Source organism: Sceloporus undulatus, chromosome 3, assembly GCF_019175285.1.
Source record: "Sceloporus undulatus isolate JIND9_A2432 ecotype Alabama chromosome 3, SceUnd_v1.1, whole genome shotgun sequence".
Classification (NCBI taxonomy): Eukaryota; Metazoa; Chordata; class Lepidosauria; order Squamata; family Phrynosomatidae; genus Sceloporus; species Sceloporus undulatus.
The window spans coordinates 98,736,988-98,754,493 of record NC_056524.1 but is presented as its reverse complement, the minus strand read 5'-3'; the positions used below and the strand labels follow the sequence as shown (position 1 = coordinate 98,754,493).

At 39.2% G+C, this 17,506-nt stretch overlaps 1 protein-coding gene across 1 annotated transcript in view; it reads left to right on the top strand.

Moving 5' to 3' along the window:
• GABRG3 (gamma-aminobutyric acid type A receptor subunit gamma3) overlaps nucleotides 1-17,506 on the top strand; it is a 482,481-nt gene that overhangs the window by 10,142 nt on the left and 454,833 nt on the right. The window contains exon 2 of the mRNA XM_042461104.1: nucleotides 1,090-1,238. Within this exon, the coding sequence (XP_042317038.1) occupies nucleotides 1,090-1,238 (149 nt within the window). The remainder of the gene's footprint in view (nucleotides 1-1,089; nucleotides 1,239-17,506) is intronic.

Below are 17,506 nucleotides of genomic sequence, written 5' to 3'. Positions count from 1 at the left end.
CAATGAATCCTCCTGGGACAGGGCTGCTGGGGGGGGGGGTAATTTTCCCCAATCAGACCTGAACACTAACTTAAATTAATGTACTATAATGTGATGTAATGTAAAGGTTCCCTCTCTCTTCCTCCACTTAGCAATCCTTAAATCCACCCATCCTTGTTCAGAAGTGTTCTCCATCATAGGGAGAACATTGGTGACAGTTGTAGATAGCTTCAGTATCAAGAACAGATGGGGAAACCTCTTCTGTAAATGTCCATAAATTAACTTTTCTTACGTTTCAAATCAATGTGTTTCTGATTCAATTTCTTAATTCTTAGTTTCTTACCCTTAAGATACCCTTCATTATGTATTGGAATTCTGAAGTGTTACAACAATTAATACCTTTTTAATGGTATTCAGGAAACACTAGAATGTCTGAATTCTTAATATTTTCACTATGGAAAAATGAACTGGCATGTATCAGAGAAGCCATATTTGACATTCTGATGGTGCTATTTGGCATGGGTTTCTACTGCAGGTTAGCAACAACTCCACCTGTGATTCATTGGATAGCAAATCTAACAATGCTTGCAACATTTGCAAGCACAATGTACAAATGAAATTATAAATGGACCTATATTTGAACATATGGTCAGCTTTTATCAAAACATTATTACCATGGTTGTTCCCCCCCCCCACTCTCATATCATTTTTCTACTTTGTTATATTGGAATAGTAAAACTGAGAACCTTGCTTGTGCACTTCTATTATGCTTTACAAATATAATATTTTTTTAAAGTTAGCAACAACATAAAATAAGGCATCACATAGATAAAGATGAAAAATAATATTTATTTATCCCCAGATTCATTGTCTTGTGTGGAATAATGATGTGAGACTATGCAATTATTTTCCATTAGAGTGCCCTAGTTAGACTTTCATGTGTGACAGGAGGAATATATAGATATGCACAAACACACACACACATGAATGAAACAACAAATAAATCAGAAGCTTCCCTGATTACTGATGAAAGGAAGATATGTTCTATGGAGCATTATTGTAAAATTTACCATTAATGCTACCTCCTTTGTTTATTTTTTTGAATTTCAGCTCAAGACAGGTCAAAGAGGATGACTTTGAGGATTTTACAACAAACCAGAAATGGGTAATGTCTCCAAAAACGCATGACACCGATGTGACACTGTTGCTAAACAAGTTGCTAAGAGAATATGATAAAAAGCTGCGGCCAGACATTGGAAGTGAGTGCTTTTTTCTGTAATTTTCTGCAGAGGATGTGACAAATGTCTGTATTGTTTATTGCAGATAATTGTGCTCGTGTTTGTTTTTTAGTACCCAGTGTGAAAGAATGCTTCAAGGGGTATACCCAAAACTGTGTTTTTGTACAGGATGACTATAAACTGCACTACATATGGCCAGACAATAGAGAGTACAAATAATAGAGCAGTAAGTATCATTATAAAAGTATATTCAATTACTGACTGTCCACATGGAGATTACTGGTAGATGATCATGCTTGGTAAAGAGGAAGGCAGTAGAAAAAGAGGGAGATGACTACATCTGGATTGATTCAATCAAGGAAACCATGTTCCTGAGTTTGCAAGATCTGAGCATGGCAGCTGAGGACCAAGGCTCTTGGAGGTCCCTCTTCCATAGGATTGCTGTAAGCCGAAGTTGACTTAACAGCAAAGAACAAAACCTTACTTGTATTGTAAGGTTTTGTTGTCTGTCTCTAAAATGGTATTTTAAGGCTGAACAAGATACGGAAAAGTAACTAAAACAGTTGTGGAAGCTACAGCATCTTCCTGAAGGATGAGGTGTAGCTTATTTATCACATCTTACTTCTGGGGGGGAAATATAACTTAAGCAAAATGTAACTTAAGCAAAACCAACAAAGCCTGGAAAAAATGTTATTTAAGGAAAACAACAAAGAGAGTAATGGAATTTTAAAGACTAGCAAATTTGTTATGGTATAAGATGTCATGTACTAGCAGAGTCCAGCTTCTCCAGTGTGTGATGTTATATGACGTTGACAGATGCAGACACAAAAACACAAGTATAATGAGGGACAAAAATGTAAACAATGAAGTAAAGTGGCAGTGAATGTGTGACTTGTAGTAAATGTGAAGTTTATGAATGGCAGTAACTGGTGATAACAAAGAGCTAAATACAATTGTTAGTATAAACTAGTGTAGATCCACTGAATCGATGAAATTTACATAAGGATTGACCCACCATTTAGACTAACACTTGGATTTAGTCCCAAATCAACCTTATTAATGAGATTGCCATTTAAATGACCACTGTTGGGGGTGGGCCTGAAGGCCAAGGTAAATCTCTGGTCCAATCCAACAAAGAATCTTCAGGATTGAATGTTTCGACTCAGGAGTTTATCAAATGGGAGGAATTTATCTTAAATTTGAATGAAAAGAAAGTGGGGCCAGAACGCATTCACTTAAAGTCGCTAGTTTCGCGCAATTACATGAATACACATTGCATTCGAATTGGCTCCCCATTGCCCAAAAATAGCATGCCATTGCCTGAATTTGCATGTGGCAGTCTATCATGCATTAACGTGAAACCACATGATTGAGTTTGGACTGACTTCCCATTGCCCGAATTTGCATGTAGTGGGTTATCATGCAATAACGTTAAAGTCCATGATTGCGTTCAGATTGCCATTGGATTATACTTCCAATTTCCCGTGTCTGATAAACTCTATAGTTTCAGTTTGTCAGGCTCAGAGTTACATCCTCCATTTGTGGCATGTTCCTCCTTGGTTTTCTATATTCTGCAATTCCTCTGTCTCCTCACAATGGGCATTCATCTTACTTCAACATGTGAATCAGTGAGTAGACATCAAGCTTGTGGATTTTACTTTGTATTTACCTAGAAGTCTTAGTGCAGCCAAGTAAAGCTGGTACAAATATAAAAGCAAAAGAGGAAATGCAGATCCATGTGCTGATAGATGGTCACTTGTTTTATTTCTTGATAATTTAAAAAGGCCAATGAATTTTGGCCTCTGTTAAAGTTGGCCTTCTTTAGAAGCTTACACTAAAATACAACTAAATTCTATTAACTGTATTATGGAGGACAACACAAAATTAGTTATATTCTTTGAAAACATATAGATTACATTGTTATACATATCGAAGTGTATATATACACATTTAAACAGAAAAATCTGTAGTTGTATAAGGCACTTTAAGATTTAAGATTAAAATCACTAGTTCCAACAGGTCTAAATGAACCTCTAATATAAAGAGAAGTATGATCGACATGAGAAATAAACTGATGTAACATTCAAGGTAATTGCATCAGCTATCCTTGTAACCAGTTTGAGAGAAATTATTAGTTCTTTTTCTCTCCTTATTACTTGAATTTACATATAGATAATGAAAAATGATAGCCTCTGGTCCTTTTTGTTTAATGGTCCAATTCTTTGCAGAGTGTCTTATAATTTTATTTTGTTCTGTCCTTGATAATATATTGAATGGAATGTATTTGTATATTTTAGTATAGCCCCTGAAGATGGCCAACGTTCATGGAGGATGAAATGCATTGGGCTTTTTAAATTCATAAGAAATAAACCAAGTGGCAATCTATCAGCATGTGGAACTTTACTTCTCCTTTTGCCTCTGCTTCATACACATGCTTATCAGTGCTCCCCTCATGCAAATGTTATATATATTCCAACTCATGTGACCCAGTGATAGATACAGAGAGGCATATTACCTCAGATAGTTAAGGTGATACATATCCATCTGTTTAGTAGAGTTTAATGACCCTAACCTCCAATATATTATTGTGAGCCTCAAAATAGATGGAATACATTATTATTAGACAGAAAATGTACTAGCTACTTTGCAGCAGACCTTTAAAAAGAGGGGGGCGGGGGGCATGTGGAAGATCCATCTGTCAATTGAAAGTGGTAACTTTTGTTGTTTGCTAATGAGGTGCTCTGTATGTATGGTTAAGCTGCCTTTATGCATCATGCATAAATATATTCAGATAAGGCACAAAATGTTATTTGTGTGCCTAGGTACACATAGATCAGGTACTTCAGTGTTGTAATTCTGCTGTGGTATAATGATGTAAAGCAGATGGGGGAAATTTTTCCTGGATTCAGAAGCTATAGATATCCCCATAGAGAAGCATTTTCCATACATCTTCATCATGGGAGGTGGTGGATGCTCCATAATTATGCTGCCTTCAGGTCCCATTATTAAAACTGGAGGAAGGTCTATCAGTAAGTCCAGCTGGCATTTGTATATGGAAAGGGAAGAGAGTGTCACCTTGTTCTTAGCTAAAACTGCAACATCTCACTACTAAGGGCAATAATTAGAGGTGGGATACGGAGGGATAAATTTTTATTTCCTGGCTGGTTCACCTAGCTCCATCACTACAGACAGGCATTGAGGTTTTCAAAGCACAAGAGTTAATATTTCCATTTCATTAATAAGCAAGGCCAGACTAGGAAGCACTTTAATATCTTATAGAACAAAACTCTTGATGTTGTAATAACCACATGATTTAGATTGCAGAACAACATCTGCAACAAAATTGTAGGACTGGTGTTTTATTGCATCCTGTACATCTTGTCCTCAGGTCACCAGCTTTGGAAATAAATCATTCTCCTGCACATACTCTGAATGAGGATATGAAATTATATTATGAATCTGTAGGGAATGACCTAATCATAAAGCTGATTTTCATAAAACTATTGTGGTCACAAATTATCTCAAACACTGAAAGATCATCCTTTGGCAAAATAATCCACATTATCTCCCACTACACATTCATAAAACTTGGTTTAGGCCAAGGGTCCAAAAATCTATAATGCATGAGATGCCAAACAAAACAAATGAAACAAAATCACCCCCACCCCTATTAATCTCATATATCTATAGCGGGATTGTAGCAAAGTTTTTAAAGAACTTCAATGAAAAGCTATTTCACTGTAAATTGTTTTTTTTTTAAAAAGTGCTTATCCTTGCAGAAGGAAAAATAATAACTTTTGATATAGTGGTCTAATGCATGAGTAAGAACCTTCAGCACATGAACCAGATTTGATTTGCTGCTTGATTTCATGTTGCCTGCCAATAGTTGGAAATATGTGAACCTTATACATTGTATATACCACTTCAACACTTAGGTCTTCTTCCTGCTGTTCCTCTCAGATTAACACCTATTTCATTGCTTAGTTTAACAGAAGGCACATCAAGCAGCAAGCACCTTGTCATGATGTGAGACTGCATGTTTGATGTCTCCTGGCTGCTTTTAACTCCTTTCGCTTACACCAAGGGGATAGAGTCCTTAACTGTGTATACACATAAGTGTGTTTCCATCATGTGTATGCAGTGGACCCTTGTTATACTCTGGGGTTTGGTTCCAAGATTCCCCGTGTATAACAAAACCCATGTATGCTCAAGTCTCATTAAATATAATGACATAGCAAAATGGTGTCCCTTATAAAAAATGGAAAATCGAGGTTTGTTATTCGAAATTCATACTTTTTTTGAACATCTTCAAGCTGTGTATGCTTGAATCCATGTATAAAAGATCCGTGTATAAGAAGGGCCGACTGTATGTGGGAGGGTAAGTGAGTCAAACTCCAGTTTTGAAGAGGACAGAAAGGTAAGGGTCTTAGCTTGAGACTCAGATAGAGAGGAAAACCAAAAAAAAGCCTTGTATTAACCTGATTTCTGTGAGCAGCTTCCAGAGGAAGAGTACAACCAGGGTGCTTATTGCCTAAACGTCTGAAATCTTGGCTAGTAGGGCCAAGAAGAAGCCTGGAGCCTGGCAGGGAAAAGCAGCATATAGATTCGAATGGTCCACCCTCGAAGGCTGATGGAACCCAAGAGGTTCCAAGAAGCCCTAGAGGGGTATATGGTTGGAAATGACGGCGATTCTGTTGATGCCCTGACTGGTATCTGGGATACCGGTCTTTCCAGGGCTATACACAGTATCGCTCCCAAGCGCCCTCTCAGGCCTGCTTCCAAATGTAAGCCCTGGTATACGGAAGATCTCCGGGCACGGAAGCGGGTTCTGCGACGGCTAGAGCACCGCTGGCGGAAACACCTACGCTTAGCCGACAAGGCTCTCCTGGACCACCTTTTGGAGGACTACGGAGAGGCGATACGGGCAGCTAAGAATTCGTTCTATGGTGCCCGTATTGCGTCCGCGGAGTCGCGTCCAGCAGAGTTGTTCAGGGTAGTCAGGGAGCTAACTCAGCTCCCTCCTGCCCCGAACCAGATCCTTGAACCTTCGAAGGCCTGCTGTGACCAATTCAACAACTTCTTCGCGGATAAAACCTCTCGAATAAGCGAGGGTCTTGAAGCCAGCATTAGAGCAGAACCTAGAGCAGAGGTATCCAGAGCTTCCGTGGACTCAGTTATACTGGATCAGTTTGAGTCTGTTAGTACCGAGGATGTGGACAGGATCCTTCGAAGTGTTAGGAAGACAACATGCTCTCTCGATCCCTGTCCCTCATGGCTAGCGGCACAGGGGGGACCGGTTGTGACCTCATTGTTACACCGGATTATTAATACATCCTTGAGGGATGGGCAATTTCCATCTAACCTGAAATTGGCCATAGTAAAACCTTTGTTAAAAAAGCCCTCCCTTGACCCCCTGTTGCATAACAATTATCGGCCAGTCTCGCTATTGCCATTTTTGGGGAAGGTGATCGAGAGGGCGGTTGCTCTCCAGCTTCGGTCGATCCTGGATGAAACGGATTATCTAGACCCATTTCAAACCGGCTTTCGGGCGGGTTATGGGGTTGAGACTGCCATGGTCGCCTTGGTCGATGATCTCCGTCTGGGCATTGACAGGGGAAGCGTGTCCCTGCTGGTGCTCTTGGACATCTCAGCGGCTTTTGATACCATAGACCATGGTATCCTTCTGGAGCGCCTGGAGGAGGTGGGAATCGGGGGCACTGCGCTTCAGTGGTTCCGGTCCTACCTCTCTGGGAGGTTCCAGATGGTGCAGCTGGGAGACGTTTGCTCCGACAGGAGACCCCTAACATCTGGGGTCCCTCAAGGAGCTATTCTGTCTCCTATGCTCTTTAACATTTACATGAAACCGCTGGGAGAGATCATCCGGAGACATGGGGCGCGGGGTTATCAGTACGCTGATGACACCCAAATAGTCTTCTCTATGCCTCCGACTGATGCAGTGACCGGGGAAGGCATCTCTCCTCTCGTGGCCTGTCTGGAGTCGGTAATGGGCTGGATGAGGGAAAACAGACTCAGCCTCAATCCAGAGAAAACGGAAGTACTTGTGATAGGTTCTCCTGGTCCAGGGATGGCGGTGATTCCACCTGTCCTGAATGGGGTCACGCTCCCCGTGAAGGACTCGGTACGCAGCTTGGGGGTGCTCCTTGACTCGTCGCTCCACCTTACATCTCAAGTGGATGCGACAGTCAGGAGCACCTGTTATCAGCTTCGGCGGATACGCCAGCTGCGTCCCTACCTGGGCCGGAGGGACCTTGAAACTGTTGTACACGCTCTGGTAACCTCTCGCTTGGATTTCTGCAATGCGCTCTACATGGGGCAACCCTTGTATCATACCCGGAAGCTGCAATTGGTGCAGAATATGGCAGCCCGACTGGTCACCAATACATCTAGGGCCAGTCATATAACCCCAGTGCTTAAAGAGCTGCACTGGCTGCCTATTCGCTTCCGGGCGCAATACAAGGTGTTGGTCGTTACCTATAAAGCCCTAAATGGCTTGGGCCCAGGGTATCTGATGGACCGCCTCTCCCCATATAATCCGCCCCGCACCCTCAGATCATCTGGGCAGCAACTTTTAAGAGTTCCGGAGGCCAGGTTAGTCTCAACTTCTAGGAGGGCCTTTACGACCTCGGCCCCCAGCCTCTGGAACTCGCTGCCCATAGAGCTCCGCGCAGCCACCTCCCTTCCCCAATTTAAGAAGGGGTTGAAAACCTATTTATTCGAGCAGGCCTACCCCTGAATATCTTCCCCCAGAATGTGAACTCATCTCCCCCTTTTCCTCTGCCAGCATTAGACTGGCATGAGGTTGTAATGGTTTTAATATGTCTATGTCTAGGTTTTATTCTTAACATTGTATTTGTATATTGTATTGTTAACTCTGTTGTGCACCGCCCTGATTTGAAGAAGGGCGGTATAAAAATAAAACTTTTATTATTTTATTTTATTCTGTTGGCATACTGTTCATCCAGTTACCCAGTAGACTCCTTGTCTAAACTGGTGGAGATTGATGTCTTCTTTTAGGGATTCCCAGATTTTGTCACTAAGTTATTTTTAGCATTCATACTCAAATTTCTTTGTGAAAAATAGCTCTGGAATCAGTGGCCACCATGAAAACCATGTGACTATACAAGGGTGTTTTGGGGCATAAACACATGACAAGTCATAGGAGATTATCACATGAGGCTAAAAAGTGGAATTAAAGCAGAATAGATGTGCCTGTAGTTGAACCGTATCAGATTATGTTGTGGCTGTAGCTGGTCTGTTCTCCATGCATGACTATCACACACCTTCTAATTGGTTGGGCTTTTCCCATAGATTGCTACCAGTATTGTTGCTGTAGCAATCTTCATCGATTGAGATGGTATTATCAGCTGGCTGAAATGCCAATGATCTGATGATAGGGAACATGCCAACAACTTCCTTCTCATGTCCAAATGGGTACTCATAAGAACTACTGAAACATCAAACCTCTACCGAATTGGAAAACCATATAGGTTGGTCTTCTCCATGAGGCAGATGGTGCTTAGAAAATTACCTTAAACAATTTGGAAACCCTGGTTTGTCTGTAGGGTAAAGAAATGACTCAGATAGTTGCCACAACCACTTTAAAGTACGGTATCCTGTCTCATTGACTAGATCCCATTCTCTTTCCCTGTATACCAAAGGGGCTGGTATGGTGAAGTAATAGTGATAACAGCTAGGAGAATACCAGAGGAAAACTCAGGCAGAATCTGAGTGAATATGGGTTAGTACTCATTTTAGGACTCACTGATCTTGTTATCATTTCCCCTGCTTTGGTACCATCTGGCTTAGATTACTGTAATGAACTCTATGTTGGACTGCTATGTTGGAAATCACAATTTTGGAAACTGTGATGAAAATCCAAATGTTTGGAAACAACAAGCAGAAGAAGCTGCCCAAGTTATCAAGTGGGACTTCATGATATGAACTGTGAGACTTGGGTGAGCCAAGTGTTTAACTAGCTGGCTTTTCTGTCATGGGCTCTGTTCAAAATATTGACTTATAAAACTTTAAATGGTTTTGATAGCCAAAGGACCACCATTTCCCATATCTTACAGTGTATGGCAATGAGTGCAGATCTTGCAAAGCCTTTCTTTCCCCGAATGATATGATGACATGACTGTTCAATTATGGATGACTTCAGTATGTTCCAAGTTGGAATTGGAGATTGGATTTTGCCAGTTAAGAAGAGGAACTGCAGTTATTTCATTTTATGTTTTATGGTACATAGATACAGGCTTCCTGAAGGATCATATGAGCCCATCAGCACTCTAAGATCTTCCAGAGACCTTTTTTCAGGCCTGTTTGGTGGGAACAAGTGTAGAAAGGGCCTTCTTGGTGGCCACTCCTACATTTTAAACTTCCTCTCTAGGGAGGCCAGGGAGGCCCTGTCCTTACTCTCCTTCCATCAGCAAGTTAAAATGTTTTTATGCTGTCAGACTTTCAGAAACTGACTGGGGTCAGTTTTAATGCTGTGTGGTGCTGTTTTAGTTTTCTAATGATTTTCAGTATTTAATGTTTTAAACTTTATGAAACATTTGTTTTTTAAATAACATTTATATTTTTTACTGCAAACTTTGCATCATTTTAATCTGTATTTTTTAAATATGCTTTTAGCTGCCTTAAGTCTCATTATTGAGAGAAAGGCAGTATATACATTAATAATTCTAACAATAACAATAATAATATACTAATAATTTAAATTTATGGTGCCACATAAGATAAATAGTATTCACATGAGCATTTTGAAAAGGAAGCATTTTAGCATTTAGTTGCTATGGTTTAAACTTTAAACTATGTCTTGCTTTCCTTTTTTAGTTTGGGATATTGCAGTATTTATTCTGTTACTTTATAAGCTTACCCACATGTAATATTTGAGTAGAATATTTGATAGAAGTAAATGAAATACATTAGCTGAAAAATCTAAATATTGGGCAATGTCATATGGAGAAAGCAGACAAGGTAGTAACCCTAAGTGCAACTGCTGTCTGCTAAGCCCCCAGTCAAATTGCTAACTATTAAACTTCTTATTCTATTGGGGACCATTATTTATTCAAAAGCCATTATTAAATTAACATCTATATTCAGCCAGAATGTAGGATTTCAAACAAACAAACAAACAAACAAACATCTGCTGTATGCAAAGGGATCTTGTAGCACCTTTGAGACTAACTGAAAGGGAGAACTTGGTAGCATGAGCTTTTGTAGACTTGATTCTATTTCTTCATATGTATGGGATTTTAAATATGCTGTTAGCTGCCTTGGGTCTCTTTATTGAGAGAGAGAGCATCTGAGAAGTAAATTCATGTCTACAAAATCTCATGCTTCCAAGTTCTCTCTTTCAGTTAGTCTCAAAGGTCCTTATGGCCATTTGCATATTGATTTTTCAGATTAACATAGGGATGTCTGAAAATATCTCTTGTGTATTTAAAAAACAAATGTTCAAACAAGAAAAGATGAGTTGAACGTTAAAAAAATCATGTGGTTGTCCTTGTATGGCTGGTTATTTTGGTAAGTATAGTTCTTGATAAAACTGCACCCTCTCTCTGCATGGGAATATGTGGAATCTCCTCCACTCTCCATTATTTTGGTTGAGATCTAAAGAACTACACAAGCACCTACAGCAGAGGTTCCCAAACTTTGGTCTTCCATATGTTTTAGACTTCAGCTCCCAGTATTCATGACTTGAGCAAGTTGGCTAGGTCTTCTGGGAGTTGGAGTCCAAAACACCTGGAGGATTAAGGTTTGGGAATCAGTGACCTACATGAAGTATATTCAGTGTAGCAGTGCTGGTCATACAGCAAATAAAACAAAATTCAATATCCAGAAAAGAATAATTCCTTTTACTGGTCAGCCAAAATGCACAAAACACATTTGAAGCTCATCTTGTTCCTTCAATAAGCAAAAGATGTTAAGCATCTACAATATCTCATGATTTTTGATTACTCAGCAAAACCCAGGACATTCCTAACAATGGCGGGGTACAGACTGTCCCAAAAGGGCGGTCTGCCTGTGCCTTGTTTTGCTGCGCGAAGAAGCTGCAGCAGACAAACCGTGTGGCTTCCTCGCGCAACAAACAGAACCCATAAAAGTGGCTTCTTTTTGCAGTGCCATTGTGATGCCACAGTGCACCAATGGCGCACTCACGATGTCACAATGGCGTCGCTATGTGTGGATGCTAAGTGTCCATTGTGTCAAAATGGCAGTGCCCATCTGTACAGGGTGCTGCCATTTTGACGTACATAATATGTGCTAGGGTTGCGGGGCATCTGTAAGCGACACCCCAAGGCAACCCTAGCACATATTCCTTACGTGCTAAAAGGCCCATCTGTACTGAGCCAATATGACACCTAAATTCACTTTAGACTAATATCTGCTTACAAAATCAATTTATGGAAGTGAAAGTAAGGAAGGATATCCAAAACACCTGTTCAGACTTCTGTGAGACAGAAGGACTACTTCTTGATATGCCTTTGATATACTAAGATCCTTTGGTATACTAAGTATTAGCTCTAATGCTTGGTTAATATCACTAAGGAGTTTATCACACAAAGGAGTTTATCCCATGAATATTCCAGGAAAATTGCATAATTATGTGAAGTGATCACACGATGTCGCACAAAAGTGGTCACAAAGAAGCATTAACACGCATCTTTTTACTTTGGGGATTTCAGGGACAATGCATTTCTAATATCACTCTATTTGCACAATTGCGTATGATAATCATTTGCACAATTACTCACCATTTTCGCTTTATTTGCAGAATGCTTTAAATGCACTTTAATCTCTCTTTAATGCCCAAATAAGCCCAATGTGATAAACTCCTTGTCACTGTGGTAATGTTTGCATAGCTAACAGTGCCATATCATGGAGGGAAGAGGCCACTTGAAAACAACTGTTCTTTTATTAATTTCTCATGGTACTATGCTTATTATTTTAGGCACACTTTGCTGCCCATTAAGCTCTACAGTGAAACACTTGAGTAAACACTAAGTTTTAGACTGTAGTGTAAGGAAGAAGTCTCTCCAGTTCCATACGATGCGACAGACATTTAAAAATATAAACAGGTGAGGCAGCCAGAACAAATCTACTACATTTGCTACTGCAAAATCAAGTGTAATAGATATACATTTTGGGCTATGGGTGTTTTGTATGAGTTATACCATTATTTCAAAAGGGAAAATGACTAATGGTTCAGCATTTTTTTTTTTTTAGTAACACGCATGTATAACAAGGCCTGCTGTCACACTGCCATGGCTCCATCCTCTGGAATCTTGGGATTTGTAGTTTGTTATAGCACCAGAGCTCTCTGACAGAGAACGCCAAATGTCTCACATAACAACAGCTCCCAGAATTGATCAGTATCAAACTGCACCAGTTCTGCAGTACAGATGTAGCCATAGATGTAGATGATCAAACAAAGGAGGAGGAGAAGTGCAATAAAATAGTTAGTCTCATTTTTAAAACATCTTGCATACTTAGAAATACCTGTTGAACAAAGAATCTTTGAATGAAGTGAGACACATTGCATGATTTGTTTCTTTGTTGTATTTACATCCCATTTTTGTGTCCAATTGGACAGGTAACAATATCTGGCAAAAGCAGTCCAGAAAAAGATCAAACTTCCGCTCCACCAGTAGTAATCAATGTAGTGTGGCACATGGAAGTCCAAAGTCAAAGGTGTCTATACAACAGCAGAACGGAGCCCCTACCAATAATTTATGAACAAACTGTATCAGACATCCTTATCATTCCATAAATACTGAAATTGTTTATAGAAATAAAATGCAGTATATACAGGAGGAAAAGTGGAAACTGTGGAATATTAACTCAATTCATCAGCTCAAATTCATAAAAATAAGATTCAAGTAGTTTTGGAACAGAGGTAATATAAAAACTAGTTTTAATAGCTCTCCTTTGGAAAAAGAATGATGTTTTATAAGGATCATTTACCAGGTAGGTCTGATGAAATGAAGATGGAATCTAATGCCTAAGTGGCAATTTTAAAAAAGTATAAAGAACTTCAAGATTAATTTAACCATGAAATACAGGTAGGATAATGCCTGTGTTAACCAACATTATACATATAATTGATCAGATAATTATCCATCATTATACATATAATTAACCAACATTATACATATAATAGATCAGATAAAATTCATGAGATTGAATTGATAACAAAATGAGAAATAATACGTTACAAAAAATCTGGGTGACTTTCATGACCATCTAATAGGGTCAAATTTCCATTCATGTGGATTAGTTCAAGTAATCTAGATAATTATTAATAAGGTTATTGACTACATTTTGGTAGATAAATAGAAACAGGAGCTCCTGGATCTCATAGGAAGTGCCTTTTGATTTTATTAATAGAATTTCCTAGATTTTAAAATGCTTTGTCTCCCGGTACCACATGGTAACAAGGAGGAGTGGCCTGCTTGCATAGATATCATCTTAACAAAATGCAGGCATATGACTAACATTATCAATTTTTTTCTCTTATATTATTTTAATACCTTTGCCTGATGAAGAAGCCAGTGAAGCTTTGAAAGCTTGTGACATGTATTTTATGCATTTTGGTTGGTCCAATACAGGTATCACTGTTTGGGGGATTTTGGTTGTCATTGTCCTTTCCAAAATTATACATGTAATTGATCAGATAAAATTCACGAGAAGAGATTTAATTGATTACAAAAAGAAATGATAGTTGTTGTTGTTTTAAAAAAGATCTGGGTGGCTATCATGCCCATCTAATAGGATCACGTTTTCATTCATGTGGAAAAATTCAGGTAGTCTAGATAATTGTTAGTGACTATATTTTGGAAGATAAAGAGAAACAGAAACTATTAAATAAGGATATTTATTTGTCCAGGATGTGCAGATCTGCTTAGTCTGCTTCAAAATACAAATTAAATAAAACCCTTCAGCATTCCTATTTGTTACCTGTTCCACTATTGCTGTGTAACTTGTTTCCTTACCTAAAGCTGCAGTTTCTTACAACTATCTCAAATTATAGGAGACTAATTTTCTTTCTTCATCTGGGATAACACATCTAATTAAAATTGGAACTTATTATTATTATTATTATTATTATTATTATTATTATGTTTTTCATGCAATGCCAATTTTATTATTATTATAGACAAAAGGGACAGATTATTTTAAAAAAATTGGAAGGATTTACTGGGATGATGGTGGTCCAGTGCTGAGTACCAGGCATCCCTCATGCTTCTCTTCTCTATTGAGAGTCCAATGCCAGTTACAAGGCTGGATTTGTAGGACACTTTATCCAGCACACAGTGAGTTTATTTATGCCCATCCTTCTGCCAAGAATTGGTGCTCAAGGCAGCTAACTCTGGTCAAATCAAATCAAAATAAAAGCAATTAAGACATGAAAAACAGATTAACATGAGAATTGAAAAATGCATCAATAAAACAAAATGAAATCACCCAACTCATTCAACAACAGCTCTGCTTACATACCAAAGTCCCATCTGAAGAAAATGGCCTTTGCCTGCTAGCAAAAAGACAACAGGCAGAGAACCAGCCTGGCCTCTCTTGGCAGAAAGAGCCCAAGAGTTGGTGCTTAGACAGCCCTGAAATGCTCTTTCCTTATGCTAGACATTTATTACCACCTATGTGATCTCATCATCCAACCATGTTATGGCTGACATAATAAACTAGGATGATGAAGGATCAAGCAACACTCCTGTTTTGTTCCCATGTCCTTTCCCTCAAATAGTTTCAAAGTGTACAAGGAAAAAAATGACATGTCATAAAGGATAGCTGTAGTGCTATCCTATGAAATCCTGAGATGTGTAGTTGTTATGAGTTCTTTATTCTTCTCAGCCAAAGAAAGCTGAAGCCTCATCAAACTACAAATTCCAGAATTCTGTCATATGGAGCCATGGCAGTTAAAGTGGTTTCAATCTGTGTTATATCTACAGTGTAGATGCACCCTAAGAGAAGAAAGAGCACTTGGTTAGCACTAAGTACCTTTGCTCACGTTCATAGCCCTTAGCAGTACTCCTCTGATCTGGAGAAGTTGTCATCAACATTCTGCAATGCTGACTGTGTTTATATATGCCTTCAGGTTGCCTGTCCACTTATGGTGATCCCATGATTTTTATAGGGCTTTCTTAGCAAGGAATCCTCAGATATGGGTTTGCCAGTCCCTTCCTCTGAAACATAGCCAACAGCACTTGGTATTTGTTGGTGGTCTCCTCTCCAAATACTAAGTAAGGCTTATCCTACTTAGCTTCTAAGATCAGACAGGATTTGGTGCCTTTGGAGAATTTAGGCTACTACACTGGAAGTGTTGGAATGTTCTTTTCAAGCCAACACACTGAAGATGATCCATGTTGAGCAGGAATCAGTTTTCTGAATCATTCATAGTGGATTGGATTCCAAGACTGGGAGGCCCTTCTTCTGCGTTTGACTGAAAGTTTCTTCTTTACGCTACTGAATATAATTGGAAGGATATACAGAAATGTAAAGACTTCTAGGTCTTTATAGAATGATCACAGTTTACTTGATCAGTCAGGTTGTGGTTTGACAAGATGACCTATTAGATGTGGTGTCTGTGAAAAATCCATCCTATCAGTGGAAATTGTGCCGTACTGTGAGACAAGTGCTGGACATAATGATTGCCAGCTTGGAGTGCCCCAAACTGGTGGAAATTGTCTCCCTGGCATGGGAGACTCAGAAGATCATACCTATGTACAGTTGCTGTTCCTGCGTATAGGTGACATAAGTAGGCTGATCATGCAAACTGTTTTAAATGGGACTATATCTTTTTTTCCCTTCATATTTCCAGACTATCCAGTTGTTTTAATATAAATGTCATTTTTGTCTCCTTTCAAGAAAAATGCCCTGTTATGTTTCAAAAATGGTTTAAAAAGCCTTGTTTGAAACTGTGATTGCCAAAAATGAAAACATGTCCCGCCCCCACAAAATTGTGTCATGGAGTGTGAAATGTTTTATGATAATGTGTTGAAAGACAAAAATATACTGTGTAAGATTACTTCATCTGAGAAATACCTATGGTACGATTGTGGTGAAATACAGTCCCCCTCTGTGTCTACCTATATTTTTTATGAATCATAGAATCATAGAGTTGGAAGAGACCGCATGGGCCATCCGGTCCAACCCCCTGCCATGCAGGAAATCCAAATCAAAGCATCCCCAGCAGATGGACATCTAGCCTCTGCTTAAAGACCTCCAAGGAAGGAGACTCCACTACACTCCGAGGGAGTGTGTTCCACTGTTGAACAGCCCTTACTGTCAGGAATGAATTCTGTCATTGAACAATAATTGTTAGCTCAATATGTTCATGTAATAAAACTTACGTTATCATCTTACTTTTTCATGAGTACAGAATAGTACATAACCCCATCCAATTTTTCCCATCCCAATGTTCCATTTTTGTGTCAAGGAAACATGGGGCCCGAACAGACAGGCCAAAATAAAGCTGCTTCTGGTCACTTTGGAGGTGTCCTGTTTAAATGGTGCATGCGTCCTAAAAGGCTGGAAGCTGCGCCAAAGCCACACTCCAGTTCTAAGGACTTGAGCACAGATTTGGCACAGCTTCTGGCCTCTTAAGATGTGTGTGTCATTTCAACATACTTCCAAAGTGACCTGAAACAGCTTTATTTTGGGCCTGTCTGTTCGGGCCCATAGTCAACCTAGACATAAGTCAATGTTGCCTTATCTCAGTGGAATAAACGGGACTAGGAAAGAACCATCAAGCCCAGCTGCATCACAGGCATCCAAGGGTATTAATGCCTCACATTCAAATTTCTAACCATCAACATTGTGAAGATTAAGGAAACTTTTAACTTCCAGCACTTTAAATTTTATGCTCTGAAAAAGTCAGCAAATCAACTTCTATTTGATTTTGAGGATAAGCAATTTAAAAACATTTTTAACAATTAAAGCTGGTGGATAATTGTAAATTCTGAGGTGCCGGGAGGTCAAGAAAGAGATAAAGAGAACTTTAAACTCCCAATGTCAATTTAAAATTAACTTTATAGGGATTAATTATGGAAGAGCAGAGGTTAAATACATGGGAACCATGAGAGAGGGTTCTATTGTTTGCCCATTATGAAGAAAAAAACATGGTTGTCACTGATCCTCTACTGAAGACTAAATGAATGGAAGAGTCCTGATTTTGGGTTAAAGTGCATAGATCCCAGTGTGTATAGATGAAGACTGAAAAGAAAAGGGCATCTAGTGGTGCAGAAGACCAATTG